At 52.9% G+C, this 17,877-nt stretch overlaps 1 protein-coding gene across 10 annotated transcripts in view; it reads right to left on the bottom strand.

The window, feature by feature from the left end:
* Positions 1-17,877, bottom strand: part of CSMD2 (CUB and Sushi multiple domains 2) — a 618,865-nt gene that overhangs the window by 49,955 nt on the left and 551,033 nt on the right. For 8 of the 10 annotated variants that reach the window (XM_051832045.2, XM_051832046.2, XM_051832047.2 and 5 more), the window contains 6 exons: positions 16,729-16,914; positions 15,794-15,988; positions 14,072-14,245; positions 12,656-12,829; positions 3,236-3,409; positions 1,383-1,571 (listed from right to left, as the gene is read on the bottom strand). In XM_051832045.2, the coding sequence (XP_051688005.2) occupies positions 1,383-1,571; positions 3,236-3,409; positions 12,656-12,829; positions 14,072-14,245; positions 15,794-15,988; positions 16,729-16,914 (1,092 nt within the window). The remainder of the gene's footprint in view (positions 1-1,382; positions 1,572-3,235; positions 3,410-12,655; positions 12,830-14,071; positions 14,246-15,793; positions 15,989-16,728; positions 16,915-17,877) is intronic. The other 2 variants (XM_051832053.2, XM_051832052.2) reach the window with 1 other exon arrangement.

The following is a 17,877-nucleotide window of genomic DNA, read 5'->3' as shown; positions in this document are numbered from 1 at the left end:
AGGTAGAGGGCGCTGATGCTGTGCAACCGTGTGAGTGGATTAAAATCACTGAGCTGGATTCCTTAAAAGATTGAATTTCACGGTCTGTGAATAGTGAATCACATCTCACCGCAGAAAAAGAGAAAAAACACAAATGGATGGAACCTTCCAGGGGAAAGAAAATGTTATCAGATAGGTTTTAAAAACCTCACAGTTATGTGCTTTTTACAAACAACAGGCAAAAGTGACATGATAAAAGCACATTATGTATTGCTTGTACATGATATTAATATGATGACACATTAACATCATACAGATGTTAACATTAACATCTGGTAAGATAAGCGTTGGAATAGAGGTTAATACAGATAGTAAAAGCTTCATCTCATCAGAAGGTGGGACACTTTGAACCCCGGGGCCCTGAATCTCAGCCGGCCTCCTGCACACAGGTGAGCGTTCACCTCCAACCCCCAGCACCTAGCTGGATGGCCAGGGTGGGGTCCTGAGTAGCTGTAGCAGCCGCCACTACACCTCCAGGCACAAGGGCGCAAGGAGGTGGAGGCTCCTGGACTGCAGGGCCTGTGAAATGCCCACCAGGGACGGGGGACTGTGTGCACCTCCATCTGGACTACTAGGGGGATGTGGGAGGGATGTGCATTTAGGGGCAAGAGGAACAGGAGACCAAGGGGGCTGCTTTTCTCGCATGTGGAGTGTGAGGCCAGCAACCGGATCTCAGGAGCCCAAGCACATCTCCTCCTCCCCTCCCATTTTACATGTCGCCCCCACAGCCTCTCCTAAGACCAATTCAAGCCATTCTGGTTCACGGTTTACGGAGCAGCTTCTGTGTACCAGGCACTAGGTTGGGCGCTGTGAGTGGCTTCTCCCATTTAGTCCACCAACCATCCCGTGAGCTAAGTATCAGCGTCATTTTGATGGGTGAAGGAATGGAGGCTGTGGGAGAAGACTTCACCAGAACCACTCAAGCTTGCCAAGTGGCAAAGCCAGGATTCCAGTGCCGGTGGGTCTGGACTATTTCCGCTTCAGTCCTTCAAATGTAAGGGGCTCCCGTGTCATCTTTCTGGAAGAGCCGGCAAGGGATGAAAAGGGGAGATGGTGTCCTCTAGGCAGCCAGCTCTATAGGCAGGGGACCCTGAAGGTGGCAGAGGTCAGTGGCGGGTGCAGGAGGAAGGAGAACAGGCCCGTGGCCAGGAAGAAAGAGAAGGGCTCTGGTATCCAAGGAGCAGCCAGACTGACTGCCATGGTGACGCAACACACGTACGAATGCGCGCGTGCACACACACACACACACACGCGCGCGTGCACAGGCACGCCCCCCAGAGGGAGCACTGTCCTCTCCCAGGGACCATGCCAGCAGTCCCTTGGGGCAGACGACAGGTACTTACAGAGACACTGGGGGCGGGGGCGGTCCCACGTGCCATCGCCCTGGCAGCTGAGCACAGGGGTGCCCAGCAAGTAGAAGCCGTGGCTGCACTGGTAAGACACGGTGGTGCCGTAGCTGAACCTGTGCGGGCCGCTGGCGTGCACCTGGCGGATGCTGTTTTCTTGGTGCCCCGGATCTGTACAGTTGATGACTGCAATCAAACAGGACAATTAGAAAGCTGGAGGAGAGGGTCTTCCGAAGCCCTGGAGTGAGAGCTGGAAGTTCGGAGAGGGAGGCTCGGCCAGGAGGGGGCGGGGGCGCACAGTGGGTGCTGGTCCTGAGCTGCCGGTCCTCCTCCGGCACCGCCATCACTGGTCAGGAAATCGTCCTTTCCCGACCAGCTGGGCAGCAGCTCCTTACAGAGCCTCCCCCTCCCCCTCCCTCTTCAGTGCTCCTGGCACAAACCCTACTGCTGACTTCGCTGGCCTGGACTGGGATTTATTCGAATTTACACGTCGCTTGTCTCTGTGTGCCCCGGGTCACTGGCACAGAGCTCATTCGTGGTAGAATTGAGGCCCTGAGCTCACCTGGACGGGGGAGGGCTTCTTTGGAAACTGTTTTAGCCTTACTTCTAGGAGTATTTTGGGAAGACGGTAATATCCCGGGGGCAGAATCTGCCTTTAGAATGTTAAAGGGTGGGGCTGGCCCTGTGGCACAGCAGGTTAAGCCGCCGTCTGCAATGCCGGCATCACATCTGAGCACTGGTTTTGTTCCAGGTTGCTCTACTTCTGATCCAGCTCCCTGCTCCCTGGAAGCAGCAGGAGGTGGTCCAAGTACTCAGGCTTCTGCCACCCATGTGGGAGACCTGGATGGAGTGCCAGGCTCCTGGCTTTCGCTTAGTCCAGCCCTGGCTGTTGTGGCCACGTGGGGAGTGAAGCAGTAGATGGAAGATCTCTCCTTCCCCCCATCCTGTAACTCTGCCTTTCAAATAAATAATTTTTTTTTTTAAAGAGACAAAGGATTTGTGAAGCATCTTAACTCAGACTCAGACTGAGATGTTAGAATAATGACAACATTGTTCGTCGCCCATGACTGGCGCTTTTGCTCTTGCAACGTCTTCCCATCGGCTCACAGGAGTCTCACAGTCATCACGGCAAACGGGAAGGGATGAGCTGTGTACAGAAGCTTTGCTACGCCTTCGAGGTCTGTAAGGCAGCGGCACCTCTCCCGAGGCCTCACTGCTTCACTGCCGTGGGAAGCCCGGCTGTCTCTTAGTCTGCACGGGGCTGAGACATGCTCAGTCCGTCTGTGGTTCCACCTTGCTTCCTTCCTTTTCTCTTTTCCTACGCACCCTTACCCTTCATCTCTGCCTTTAGGTTTCCATCCCAGCCCTGCTGCTTTAACATAATTTCTGTCAAGAATGCAGCTCTAGTGAATGTGGTTACGAAGGAGCTGCAGCAGCCATTCTGCACCCATGAGGAAAGGCCAGGATGTGGCTCTTGTCCTCCCTGAGAAGCTGTGGAAATAACAGAACCTCTGGATTTCTTGTTGATGTCAGAAAAACAAGCCTCTTCTTGCTAAAAAAAAAAGGGGGGGGGGGATGTGCTTCTATATGGTGTTGATCACTTGTTTTTCTATGGATTGTAACCAAGGAGACTTGAAAGAAGACACTAAGTCTTACTTCCGAGGAGAACCCACGGCTGTGTCCAGGGGCTGAGAAAGTCCCTGTTTGTGACCCTTCTCTGCCCCAAGTCTTGCTGGCCCATCTGAGTCAATGTGATGTGGGGACGGAACTCACTGGCACCTGCTCCTGGGCTGCAGTGCCCCAGCGAGCAGAGTTGGTGGGGAGTGCAGGGGGCGGGCAGGGCGACTCACTTCTGCAGGTGGGCAGCGCGTCGCTCCACTGGCCGCTGGCCAGGCACTGCGACCTGGCAGCCCCCTCCGCCACGTACCCAGGGTTGCAAACAAACTTGACCACGTCGTTGAGGTTGAACTGGTTGCCCTGAGTGAGGCCGTTGATGGGGTTGCCTGGGTGTCCACAGGTGATGGCTGTAACCGAAACAGACAACAGGCAGTAAGCCCTCCTGGGAGGCCACACCTCCTTTCACGGGGCCTTCTTCAGGCACCTCAGTGTGGTTCAGCGCTAAGCACAACTTAGTCTCCTTTGCCGTAAAAACTCTGTTTCCAGAAACTGCCACGGGCACAGGCCCCCTCCCCCGCAGATTGGACAACTCAAGAAAAAGCTTTGCCCGACTTCCCACAGGGCCCTGGGCAGCTCTCTGTGGCTGGGGCCGACAGTTCCACCTTACTGTCTCTGGCCCTGATGGCCCCGGCTCCCCATCCCCACCCTTCATAGGTGGACACAGTGATGAGAGGCGTCAGGGACAGGAGCTGCCGAGTGCAGACTCCTTCCTGTCCCTGCCTCCCGCAGCCCTCGCTGGGCCCCGTCACTTCCTCTGCCCAGGAATCAGAGTAGCCTGCCTGCCTGTCCAGGGAGGAGGGCGCCCACTTTCCTGGCTGGCTCTGCCTTCCTCCGCTCAGGGCCCAGCCGCCCTCAGGGAGCGATGCCCTCAGCGGCTCCCCTGGAAGCCGCCTCTCCCCAGCCCGGGGCTGCTCATGCCCGGGCGAGTGAATCCTCCCATCCAGCCCTCACAAGCCCCAGTGGTCTCCTACTTTGCCCTTATTGGTAACAGAGGTGGTATTTGGGCCTCCTCCCCCACCCCCAACTGCTTTGGTCACAACTTGTTCAGACGTGGGCAGGGAAGGGCTCGAGGACCCTGTGCGCGCAGGTCTGGCCTCCGAGCCCCTGCTGAGCCCTCAGCTCTCTCTGCCTCCCTGCAGGGGTGCAGCTGACTCCACCCAGCTACACTGGCCTCTGTGAGGTTTCTCAAACACACCAAGCAAAGTCCTACCCCAGGGCCTTTGCGCTTGCTTCCATGTCTGCCTGGAGCGCTGTGCCCTCCGATATGCCTGGCTGCCTGCCCTCATAGCCTCAGGTTTCCCCTTAAATGTCACCTGACCAGTGAGGCCTTGCCCTCCCCAGTGAACCGCACCCCCAGCACAGCCAGGCCCCGCGCCCTGCGCTGCCATTCTCTGCAGCGCCATCATCAAGCCAGCCACCACAAACACACTCAGAAACTTGTTTCCTGCCGGTCTCCCTTCCCCTGCACGTGAGCCCAGGGCGGCAGGGGCGCTGGTGGATCGCTGGATCCTCGGTGTCTGTACCAGCGTCTGACTCTCACCAGGAGCTGGAGAAGCGTGTGCTGAGCGAAGGGCAAATGAGTGGGTGCAGCAAATGAGTGGGTGCTCCTGCCTGGCTCCTTAGTCCTCAGCTCTACATAGGCCCTGCCTGGCCTGGGTCTGCCGCGACGGAACTCCTCCCGGATGTGTTGGCCAGACCTCTCCCTGTGCTCTGGGTTTCAGCTGTGAGAGGATGAGCAACCCCGAGGGATGCTCTCGGGGCCCAAGCCTCGGATCCAGGAGAGCCTCCCCCTAAGCCAGACACTGGGCATCAGACTCACGTGCAGGACCACTGCTGCCTTGCAACGGTCGGGCCCTGCCTGGCCCGGGCTCTCGCTCACATCCCCAGCCCCAGGCCCTGTGTAGGGAGCAGAGGGGCAGGAGCAGTGCTGCCTCCCGCACCCCTGTGAACTCCTGTTCCTCTCTTGGGCCTGGGCTTGCTGCCAGCGTCAGATCTCCAGATGGCACTGCCCAGATCTGGGGACGCTTCCTCAGGGCCTAGGAGCAGAGCTGCTAGGGACTGGGATTAGCGGGGACAGGACCCCGACTGTGGGGACAGGACACAGAGTGTGGGGACAGGACCCAGACTGTGGGACAGGACACCGAGTGCAGCACTTTGCGGCTCTTGAGGGGGCAGGAGGGCAGCAGAGTTGGCAACTCCTCTGAGTAGCATGGAGGAGTGATGGTTTCTTTCTTTTTTCATTTTTAAAAGTTTTAATTCATTAGTGAGATAGAGAGGGAGGGAAGGTGAGGGAGAGGGAGAGATAGAGGAGGAGGGAGGGAAGGAGGTGGGGGGGAGAGAGAGAGAGAGACTCCCATGCACCAGTCCACTTCCAAATGCCTGCAATGGTTGGGGCTGAGCTGGGACCAGATTGGGGCCAAAGCTTGGAGGGGCTCAATCCAGGCGTCCTGCATGGGTGGCAGGGACCCACCAACTTAAGCCTTGCCACTGCCTTCCAGGGTCTGCATTAACAAGAAACTGGAATTGGGAGTGGCACTAGGAGATGGGAATCTTACCCAGTGCCTTAACCACTAGACCACTGCCTGCCCAGTGGCGGTTAAATTTAAGGTATGAATTTGGCCAGTCCATGGTACCCAGATAATTGGCCAAACATTCTAGAAGTTTCTGAGAAGGTATTTTTTAGATGAGCTCCCATTTAAGGCAGGAGAATGTGAGAGCAGCGTGTGGCCCTCCACAATGGGTGTGGGCCTCCTCTGACGAGTGGAAGGCTTTGATACAGAAAGTCTGCTTCCGGGACAGAAGAGGGAGTTCTGCCTCAGTCTCCGACCTGGGCCTGGGCCGCAGATTTTAGACTTTCTGACCTCCCCTATACATCTCTCTGTAGACAATACCTGCAGGTCCACTGTTTTCGTTTCTCTGAGAGCCCCGACCTAATGTAGGCTGACAAGGGGAGAGGAGGGAGGAGGCACTGCTCGGAGGAAAGTGGGGGTGCTGCCGAGATGCGAGTGTGGGCACAGGCACATTCCTTGCCCTGGATTTTCCTAGGGCAGAGACCCCAGGTTGCTTGATTCGTGTTTACCCGCAACATCTAACACAGAGCCTGCTACACAGCAGGTGCTAAGGAAGTACCGGAAGTAGCAGACGGAAGGGCAGGGGGAACGGAGAAGAAAGTTAGGAATAGAACAAGCTCACTGCAGAGGCAGCAAGGGAGGGGATCCAGGGAAAGATTCTGCTATTGAGGTGGGAGGGAAGAAGGCAAGACAGACGCAGACAGGACAGGTGTGTGGCGGGGACGCAGGAAGTGGGAGGAATGCTGGTCTGGTGGCTTCTGTCGTCTTTCTCAACATCTACGGCTGGCGAGGCTACCTGGCTGGCCCCCGATGCTCGCTGGGGTCTGGACGCATGGGCTCGTGTAATTCTTGCAAGCCTGTGAGGTAGGCATCGTGTGTATCTCCTTAGGGAAAGAGAAGGTCGGGGTGCCAAGGGACACGCTTGGGTTCCTAAGTGGCTCCTCCAAGTTCTGAACCCAGGTCTCCTGACTCCAGGCCATCTTGGAGCTGTGTGCTGAGAGGAGAGGCAAAGGCGGGGAGCAGGGGTCCCCACAGAAGCACTGCCACCGCAAAGCAGCAGGCAGGAGATGGGCGGGGAGTCAGGCTGATCCTGGAGACCACGGGTCTGCGTGCCATGGCGGCTACCACAAGGCCTGGCTCAGGGGAGACACTCAGAGATGGTTACTGTTTCACCCTTGCCTTCTTCCTCCAGACTCCGGGAAAGTCTCTGTGCTCCCGGAGTGACCGGGGCTCGGGAGGAGAGGACCGGATTCTGTGACGGACAGGGCCGCACCGTCATCACCGATCGTCATGGCAATAATGACCACGACAGTGGCGGCAGCCAACCCTGCCCATCTGGCTCAGGCACTGCCCTAGGCGCTTTCGACTACTTCCTCTTCACAGAGGAGCCTGAGACCCGGTGAGGATGGCTGACCTGTCCAGAGTTCTGTGGCTCCACGGTGTCTGGATGTGGGCAGTCGTGGCCCACACCAAGTACCTGCTTACTTTACCCCATGGCCCACGGGCAGGTGTTTGGTGCAGCGGTTAAAACACCGCACAGCACACCTGCGTCCCATACTGGAGTGCTGGGTTTGATTCCTGCCTCTGCTCCTAATTCCGTCTTTCTGCGCCTGCACACAGGAGGACTTAGCAGGTGACAGCTCAACTAGTGGAGTCCCTGCCACCAATGTAGGAGAAACGAGAGAAAACAATTGAGTTTTGGGCTCCTGGCTGCTCCAGCTTCACCTGTTGCAGGCATCTGGGGGAGTGAACTAGCAGATGGGAGACCTCTGTCTTTATCTGCCTTTCAAATAAATGAAGTACTAAAGTAAGCATTAACAAATACAGCCCAGGCCTAACCTGGAATGTCTTTGGGCTGGGCAGGCAGTCTCCGGCCAGAGCCCCACGCTTGCTATAGAGTTTAAATCTCTTCCCACATTGTGTGCCAATTTTCTTGGAGCTTCTGCATTTGCATCTTCTGGATGAACCCAAATATATTCTGCTCAGACCTGAGGGGATGACTGATTACGGGCGAGTCGTGATTCCCGTTAGCCTAGCACTTTAGAAACCATTCATGGTTATCTGGGGGGTGGGCATGCGGCCCAGTGGTTAAGCTTCTGGTCTGGAAGTCCACATCCGGTTTCAGAGCGCCTGGGTTTGAGTGCCAGCTCCATTCCTGATTCCAGCCTCCTGCTAATGCACACTCCGGGAGGCGGCAGGTGTTGACTCAAATAGCTGGGTTCCTACCACCCATGTGAGAAACCTGGGTGGAATTCCTGGCTTCCGGCTTTGACCCGGGTTAGTCCTAGACTTTACGGGCATTTGGGGGAGCGAATCAGTGCATGGAAGCTCTGTCTGTCTCTGACTCTCAAAATAAATACAAAAATTTCCTATAAGATTAATTTTCATGCATGGCTTATTGAGCAAGTCTCACTTTACTGTCCTATCCCCTATATGAAAAGCCAGATGAAGAGAATTAAAAAAAAATTGCCTTACAAATTTAAGAAAAAAAAATCTGCACTTTACATAAAGGCTCACTCTGGGGAATTTTAGAAAGTGATGAATTTTCCAAATGACTTCTGAGGACAAGAGGGGCCACTTCAATCTCAAACAATGCAGATGCACAAGCAGAACAAATGAAAGGAGAGAAAGCTCAGGCCGACCGCATGAATCAGAGAGAGAGAGAGAGAGAGAGAGAGAGAGAGAGAGAGAGAAGGCCGCGAGCTGTAAATTCTGTGAGCAGAGACATAAACACAAGCCAGGCCGAGCTGCTCCTCACGCTCCTGTGGTAACCTAAGCTTCTGTGACTGAACGGAAAAGGGAGGGGAGGAGCCGGTGAGGGGCCCGTGCGGACCTCCAACCTCTGCTAGGAAAAGTGACTTCACGTGCCCGGTTAGCACTCCGAGAGGGAGTGCTGGCGTGGCAGAGCTCGGCTCAGGGAGGGGCACAGCAGTGTGACTCCCCCCGCCCCTTGTCCCGGGAGAGAAGGAAGAGCTCGCCTCTGCCGGCAGAGCAAACAGAAGCAGAGACAGGCAGAGGGGCTTCAGCAAGACAGAAAAGCAAAACCAAAAACTAAAGTGCAGGACACACACTCTCTCCCTTACCAAACCCAAGAAAAGACCATATATTAAAAAACATAAAACCACAATCAAAGCAAACTCAGGCAAACAACCTAGGGAATTAAAATGAGATAGAGAAAGAAGCAAAAGCCTGCAAGAAGTTGTCACAGCGGCAGAAAAGGGCACTTCTGCAAACCACCAGAAAGTCTCCAAACGAACAGAAAACGCCAGCCTGAAGGTACACACAGCTACTCCGAGAGAACAGAAAAAGTTGCAATCTTTCAGCCATGAAAATCTCCCACCAGACACAGACGCATGAAACACAAGAAACCTGAAGCAATATTCTAATCTGAATTAAATATGTGAAAAATAACCTTGAGAATTGGAAAATCCAAAAACTGAAAGCTGAATGGAGAAAAAGGTGAAGGGAAATAAAAGAAATTATTACATTCAGGAAGAAATAAGAGAAGATAACAAAGTTGTCTCAGAGATGAGGACTAAATCATAAACTATTCTCAAACGACAACTTAAAAGGAGGTATTGGGCGGGGGCTGTGGCTGCGGTGCCAGCATCTCTCATGGGTGCTCCTCTTCCAGTCTAGCTCCCTGCCTGTGGCCTGGGAAAACAGTGGAAGATGGCCCAGGTGTTTGGGCCCCTGCACCCACGTGGGAGACCTGGAAGAAGCTCTTGGCTCCTGGCTTTGGATCGGTGCAGCTCTGGTCATTGAGGCCATTTGGGGAGTGAACCAGCAAATGGAAGACTTTCTCTCCCCCTCTCTGTCTGTAACTCTACCTCTCAAATAAATAAAAGAAAAAAATCTTGAAAAAAAAAAAAAAAAGAGGTATTGCGGAAAACTCAGGCAACCAACCAAGAGAATGGAAGCAAGATAAAGTAAGAAGTGAAGTCATGGGTGAGCGAGAGGCTGAGATATAAGATACGTAAAGAAGACTGAACACACACACAGCTGGATCTGATGAAGAAGGAAGAACAAAACAGCTTTCCAGAACTAGTGTGGAAAAATATAGCCAAAGAAAATATTTCAGAAATACAAGCAGAGCTGAAGCCACATATTCAAAAACCCACAGAATCCCTGGGCTGATTCTCTAGGAAGATTCAACTCTGAGGTCTAGCTTAGTAAACACAGCACACCTAGAAAAATCATTAAAGAACCTATAAGAACAATAGAATTAAATGACATTATAATTCTATAGGTTGAATGCATACAAATGGAGTCGAATGGAGGTTACCAGAAGCAGAAGGTTACCAGGAAGGGAGCAGGACGAAGAGGGAGAGGTCGGTCAAAGTGAACAAAGTTGCAATTACATGGATGAAGTGGAGAGATGCAATGGCCTGCGGGATGACTGTAATTCGTAACACTGTGCTGTACACAAGAGTTGACTTCTCTTGCCACATGCACACACACACACAAAGGGTACTATGTAAGGAGTTGGATATGCTAACTGGCTTGACCTTAATAATCATTTCACTGTGTACATGTATATCAAAGCATCATGTTGTCCATCTTAAATATATACAAAAAAAATCAAGGTGCCAGAGAAAAAAGAGTGTGATGCAGAGCAAAATAATGATGGAGGAGCATTTTTAGGAAGGTCACAGAAATAAATGGTGGTGAGAATTTTATATCTAGACTAGCTGTCGTTCCAGCTTTGCGGTACAGAGAAGTAGCTTTAAAAATGCAAGAACCTGGGCAGTATTACCCAAGGATCTTACTGAGGAGTGCACTAGAGACCGAGCTTGTCCCTGCCAGCAGACGAGGAGCAAAAGTCCAGAGCACTGGTGACCTTCTAAGAGATTTAACTGCAGATCTAGGAGTAAAATAAAAGGGAGGGAAAAAGGTAGGATTCCATATAAACTACACATAAATAAACATTGTATGTTCTGATAAAGTAGAAATAATGCAACCTAAAATGGAGCAGAAGAAGTGTGGAAAGGAACCTGGAATAAACTCACTGACGGTAGTACAGCTAATACATGAAAGCCAAGGGATGATGAAAAACTGATGAGCTGAGCAGGCACGTGGCAGGGTGGTTAGGCTGCCACCTGGGATGCCCACGTCCCCTGTCAGAGAGCCTGGATACATCCCGGCCCCTCTACTGCTGATCCAGCCTCATATCAGATTCTGGATCCATCCGGTCCCTCCACTGCTGATCCAGCTTCATATCAGAGAGCCTGGGTCCATCCCGGCCCCTCTACTGCTGACCCAGGATCATATCAGAGCCTGGATCCATCCAGCCCATCCACTGCTGAGCCAGCCTCATATCAGAGCCTGGATCCATCCCGGCCCCTCTACTGCTGATCCAGGATCATATCAGAGAGCCTGGATCCATCTGGCCCTTCCACTGCTGATTCAGCTTCATTTCAGAGAGACTGGGTCCATCCCAGCCCCTCTACTGCTGACCCAGGATCATATCAGAGCCTGGATCCATCCCGGCCCCTCCACTGCTGAGCCAGCCTCACACTAATGCACACCCTGGGAGGCAGCAGGTGACAGCTCAAGCACTTGGATCCCTGCCACCCACATGCGAGCTCTGGATTGAGTTCTGGGCTCCGGGCTCCTGGCTTTAGCCTGGCCCAGCCCTGGCTGCTGTAGTCACTGGGGAGTAAATGAGAAGATGGAAAACTCCTCTGTGTCTCTCTGCTTTTCAAATAAAATGGAAATAAATAAATAAGTATATATCAGTAAACAGAATGATAAAAAGCTATATAAGAAAATGCAGACAAATGGTACTAAAATGGTACAGCAGTAAATGAAATAACAGAGATACAAGCATTCCTAAATACACAAATAACACATTGCACGAAGATACACCATTAAATAACATTCTATATATAAAAGTTAAATAAAAACTATAGAATTAAGACCAAACACATCAAATAATTCAATATATGTGAATTACTTTAACTAACCTACTAAAAGAAAGATTTTCAAATGGGCTCATAAGGCAAGGGTAAGCTCAATGCTGTGCACAGAGCCATCCAGATAGGCTGAAATAAGTGCATGGCCAAAGGTCTGCCTGGAGAAGAGCTGGAAGGGGTTGTGAGCCCAAAGCCAAGCAAAGCAACATTCAAGCTGAAAACTGCGAACAGTTATGATGAAGGTATTTTAAAGGTTCAGAATCACAACGTACAATGGAGATATAATGGTTAAGAGTATCTATGAGCCATTAACACAAAAATGTCTCTAGTGTAGCAGAAACAACAGGAAATGCAGGGGAAAGAGAGAAACACTAGTGATTGGAAACATTACACACACGTCTCAGAATGAAACAGGTCAAGTGGATGAAAAACAAGTAAAAATGCAGAGGACTCAAACAATGTAATCCATCAGGTCTACCTTATGAATATTCACAGAGAGCTAGCTGTGCTCCCTTTCTTCTCCAGTGTACAGAGCATTCATAATCATCGACCAGAGTCACAAAGAAAGCATCAGTAAATTCCAACAACTAGAAATATACAAGCAGTAAAATCAGAAATTAAAAACAAAATAAAAACAAAAAGGCCCTTCGACCTAGAGATTAAAAAAGCAATTGTCTATTAAAGATCTTCTGGGCAAAAAGGGACACTAGTAGTAAAATTACAGAATTTCTAATAAATAATAAATATTCATTATTAGGATCCATGGGATACAATTAAAGCAACAATCAGAAAAAATGTGATGGTCTTAACACTTTCATCGATGAAAATCAATACAAACTTGAAAGAATGAGAACGAACGACTTAAATTCTTAACTCAAAAACTAGAAAATGAACTTAAAAGTCGTCTGAAAGAATGCACAAGGAGGAAATAAAGTAAAAGACGTAATTAACGATGCAGACACCTGAAAACGATACACGGAATGATTATGTCTTTGGAAAAAAAATGAATCCATCTACAAAAGCCCCTCGTAACTGGATCACGAGATAAAGGGGGAGAGCGCTTGCAGAACCGAGCCCCACGGCGAGGGAGAGCGGGTGACATACTTACGCACACAGAAAGGGGTCTTGCCAGACCAGCGGTGATCCTGCTGGCAGATGCGCACAGACATGCCGATGAGGCGGAAGCCGGCGTTGCACTGGTACACCACGCTGCCCCTGTAGTTGTAGTTCTCGCCATTGATGTGCCCGTTGACAATGGGGTCGGGAGTTCCACAGTGTCCGGCTTGAGGGCAGCATGGGGACAGAGAGAAAACCCAAGAGGAGGTCACAGAAAGTGAAGTGGAGCCTGGGCAGGGGGACGAGACACAGGGACGGACCCAGACACAGGGATGGTGGCTAATGATCCAGCCACCCTTGCTTCCCCAGCCTCCTCCCGTGGGTAGCTCTCCAAGAGTGACCTCAGGGGTCCTAGGCATGATGGAAATGCTACTGAGGATTTACTGATCTGGAACACAGAGGACACCCGGGTCTACAACCAGGCAGTCCAAGGCGGGTTGTGTTGGTGATAACCCCGTAAAAACATGGGGTTTGGCTACATTCACACTTCCTTCTTGAGAGGCACCCAGGTGAGTCATGTTTATAAATGGGGTTGGGTAGAGTGTATTTCTGGCATTCCCACCAGCTTCCTTGGGCCCCTTGTGGAAATAACCTGTGACTGTGTCCCTGCCAGGGGCCTGAGACAGCGAGACAGCCATGCCTTCTATTCTCGTTAGCTTTGTGTGGCCGGGTCTCTCTTTTGGACTTGAGTGATCCAAGAAGGGAGAAAACCTTAGCAGCACAGCTCAGGCACAGAATGGATTAACTGTGGGGGAAAAGCTCTTTGTCCTCTGTAAGCCAGGTTGTTTTATGGCTTCTGTCATTTGCTTAGTAGAGATGTAAAACCGCTAACTTGCAATATGCAAGGTACTCTCGGGGTGTTACAGTTGTCCAGCGGTGGAGACGGGGCTCTGTCCCTTATGAAAGGGTGAATAAGGGGTACCTTTCCAATCAGGATGAGAACCCTCAAAATCTTGCCTCAGGAGACTGAAAGCTCTTCTCATTCTCTGGGTGTCCCCGAAAGAAGCCAGCCCAGGGTCTTATTTATTTTTTATTTGGAGAGAGAGGGAGGTCTCCCACCTACAAGGTCACTCCTCAAATGCTTGGGAGCTGGGAACCCCATTCAGTTCTCCCACGTAGATGGCAGGGACTCACCTGCTCAAGTCATCACTTGCAGCCTCCCAGGGTCTGCATCAGCAGGAAATGGGAATGGGGCCTGGGGCCAGGACTCAAACCCTGGCACTCCGATATGGGATGCAGGCATCTTATAACAGGTGCACCAAGTACCTGCCCCTAGTTCAGGGTTTTGCTCATGGTAGAGGAGCCATAGTCTGTGGATTCAACATTTTATGGAAGTAGGCCAATGATAGGTTCCAAGGCTGGCCCCTAGTTTCGGAGAGATCTGACTTGTCCTGGGGAGGCCACTTACCAAGGCAGCGGACCTCAGAGCCGCTCCAGAGCCCGTTGGCCATGCACTCCCGCACCCTGGAGCCCACCAGCGTGTACCCGGAATTGCAGGAGAAGATGGCCGTCGCCCCGTAGACGGACAGCGTCCCGATGCGGTGCCCGCTGGGAGGGATGGGCAGCTCGCCACAGGAGATGACTGCAGGGACCAGAACACTCAGTGAGCAGGACGCCCTGCTGCAGCTTAGCAAGGACGACGACAAAAACCAGAGCTGCCTGAACCTGCTCCGCGGGAACTCATGGCCGGCGTTTGGGGGGTGACACCGCTGCTGGTGGCGTCCCCAGAGCTGAGGAGTTCCAGTGCCCCTGGGTTTCATGCGCCACCATCTCTGGATATGAAGGACACCCAGGCAAGTGTATTTAAAAACTCCTGGGGTGGTTCGCGGTGCACTGTGGTGTGACCCTGTGGGGTGCTCCCCGGCGCCCAGGGGGACGCTGCCAATCAGTCTCTGTGTGCTTTGCTGCTGGGGCCAGCGGCAGGCAGCCTCGGGCTCCTCATCCCAGCTCCGCTGCTGGCCTCTGGCTGGCACAGGAGGTGGGGCCTCTTTGCCAAGGCTGTATGAGATGTGAGCGGCTGCCCTGGAGTGAGGCTGTTCCCGGCCTGTGAGGTCTGCTCATGGACCCACACGTGGTTCCGCTCCACCGTGGAGTCCGCACCACCGTGCACAGACCTGAGGCGTGGGAAGATCACTCCTCATCCCACCCGGACTCACGCCCCCTCTCAGTGACAAACTGCTCCCTCTAGCCCACGGCGGGCTCCTCCTCTATGATGGCCTCGTTGACCACACACGTGCGACAGGCAGAGCTCTATGGCGGCGGTGCTGTGGTGGGCCAGTCAGAGCTTCCTGGGCGACGGAAGCTCCGATTTCCCCAGGTGGTGGGAGACAAGCCTTGGCTGTGGGCCCTTCTCAGAGAGCCTGGGTGGAAGGCCCTCCCACCTGAGGTCACACTCTCTGCCCGGCCAGCCTGCAGGCAATCGAGGGGCAGCGTGGAGATGGTCGTCTGTGACAATTCTGAAAGGCGAGCCCAGCTGCAGCGCTCACCGGGGTGTTGGCGGAGGCTGCCAGAGACTGCGCCAGCTCCGCTTCCCCGTGGCCCTGCCCTGACCCCTCCCCCGCCTTCTGCAGGTGGTGACCCTGAGACCTCTCCTTAACAAACCTCAGCCTCACAGTTTCTTCTCAGGGACACAGACTTTTGCATTTATATTAAAGAGCCAGAGGAAAAACAGTTCATGGTGAAGGACAGGCAGGCAGGCTTAGGTGGCCTGACCCCTATGGGAACTTCATGCTTCCTATACACCCTTCCACTACAGGTGTTACCATGACCACTGCTTCATGACCACTTAGCAGGTGCACTGCTTCTTTATTCGTCTACCTGTCCAGTGGACTATATGCCCCTTGCAGGCAGGAACCACAATGCTATATCTTCACACCTTGCATCGCTTGATAAATGGCAGGAGCCTGGGGAATGCGGAGTAAATGACATTGTGCAGGGTCACCTGGAGAAAGGCAGCTGTTGATGAGATGACAAGAGACTAATGAGTGCTGGAAAGGAGGGGGTAGGCTTTTCCCCAGCTCCTGACTCCAGGTGAGTGTCTGGGAAGAGGACCACGGCAGTCCCCGGTGATGCCGACAGCTCAGGGAGGAGGCTGCTGTGCCAAACTTGCCCACCCCCCTCCTGGGCTTACTCTGGCAGGTGGGCATGGAGTCACCGAGGCTCCATCTGCCGTTGGCCTGACAGCGGATGACCCTCTGGCCAGTGTAGTAGTAGCCAGGGTCACAGATGAGCATGAGCTGGGCTTGGAACTGGTACTGTGTCTCAAAGATGAGCCTCCAGCGGCCATGCTCCACGCCGATGCTGCTGACTTCGGGACAGGTCACGGCTGGGGACACAAGGGGCAAGGGGCATTCATTACTCATGGAAGAGGCTGCAGGAGTCCAGCTTTACGGGGGAGGGGGTCTCCACGCAGTCACGATGAGTCCAAGAATCAGTCCCCAGGCAGCGTGGGAAGTAACGAAGTAGGCTGGGTGGAGGATACAGGAACCCTGGGGGTGCGGATCCACCAAAAATAGGAACGATGGTGCCGTCACCACGACTGCCGGGTGTGAGACTGGGGAAATGTCTCTTCTGATCAGACCTTCAGTTTTCAAGGGAAGCCAGAAATCTGGAGTTTTGATGGAAAATTTCCTCATTTAAAAATGGTGGGAAGCAATTCAAAACTTTTTTGTAAGCAGTGAAGGCCAAACCAAGCAAAAAGAAGGAAAAAAAAAAAAACCATATCTTTCAACTGGACATGACACTGTAGGTGGCCAGCATGTTGTCATTTTAGTTTTGTGGCCAGGCACATCCGCACACACTTTCTGACAGCTTCTCCACTTAAGAGGCAGTGGACCAGGTGATTTATTACTAGATTCCAGGTATTTTATGGAAACATCTCAGGGCAAAACGGTCTAAGGACGCCTTGAGAGCAACTTCGAAAGGGACCATAGGCTGGGATGGCACTGCCCACCGCCTCCCACCCCCGAGCCCCCCAGCCTGCAGGTGCACATTTTCCCCCATCACAGCTCCTCAGCAGCTTCCCCAGCCCCTCCTGCCTGCTGCCCGCACTCCCCGAGGACTCACGGACACACTGCGGGGGCACGTTGTGGTTGCTCCATCGGCCTGTATCCAGGCACTCCGCAGTGGCCTCGGCGCCTGCCTGCAGGTGGTAGCCTTCGCCGCAGCTGTACACAGCCTTGGTCCCCACCGTGTACTCCTTGCCAAACACCATTCCATTCTTGGGAGCCTCGGGAAGGCCGCAGGAAAGAGCTGGCGGAGGAAAGGAGACGTCATGAGCACTTCTGGCTCAGAGAACCAGAACGTGTTTTTATCTTTCCTCTCCGCAGACAGCCCTATGAAGATAACAGCCAAAACTTAAGAAGAGGGAAAAGTCTCATAGTAAAGAAGGAAATGGGAGGTCATTGCCAGGGGCGACTGTTTTAATATGTGGAAAATGGAATGCAGGTAGAAGTCTGCTGATGGAGTAAGTGAAGCCAAGAAATCGCAGCCCAAGATACATGGGCGGGAGGCTTAGGGGGAGAGCAACTCCTCTCCTTCCTGTCCCCTGCCCTGCAGAGTGGAGAGAGCTTTAGTTTCCAGTGAAGGGGAGGAATAAGAACCTCCTCGAGAGAGCCAGGGTTGCTGGGGGGTGTTTGCGCCCCAGAGGAAAGCTCTTCTGATTCAAGGAGTCAGGGTTTCTTGGCCTAAATAAACCGTTCATCTCTATCACATCCTCATCAGCTCACTCCTGCAGCAGACCTAGTGGGCCGACACATCTGAATACAATAACAGCAAAGACTGTCCGCCTCTGGCTGCTGGAAAAACCCATCTAGTCTTCACTGTCCATCTGTTTCAGAGGGAGAGAAGCAGACGCTGTGTTGGTGGTGGTGGGGTGGGGGGAGCAGAGAGAGCCAGAATGAGCACTCCATCTGCTGGTTCACTCCCCAGATGCCAGAAATGGCTGGGTCTGGGCTGAGGCCGGGAGCCAGGAGCACAATCCAGGTTTCCCGTGCAAGTGGCAGAAGTCCAATTACTTCAACCAGCACCGCTGCCACCCAGGGTTGCATTAGGAGGAAGCTGGGGTCAGCAGCTGGAGCTGGGAGTCTAACTCAGGGACTCCGACGTGGGTCATGGCCATCTCACCCACCAGGCCGGATGCCTGTCTCACCTCTACTCTGTAAATATGAATACAACATCATCTGTCTAGATCAGGCACGTGTGAGGAAAGCCAGC

Source organism: Oryctolagus cuniculus, chromosome 7 (genome assembly GCF_964237555.1).
Source record: "Oryctolagus cuniculus chromosome 7, mOryCun1.1, whole genome shotgun sequence".
Classification (NCBI taxonomy): domain Eukaryota; kingdom Metazoa; phylum Chordata; class Mammalia; order Lagomorpha; family Leporidae; genus Oryctolagus; species Oryctolagus cuniculus.
The sequence above is the reverse complement of the archived record's forward strand: the minus strand, read 5'-3'. Positions and strand labels throughout refer to the sequence as shown.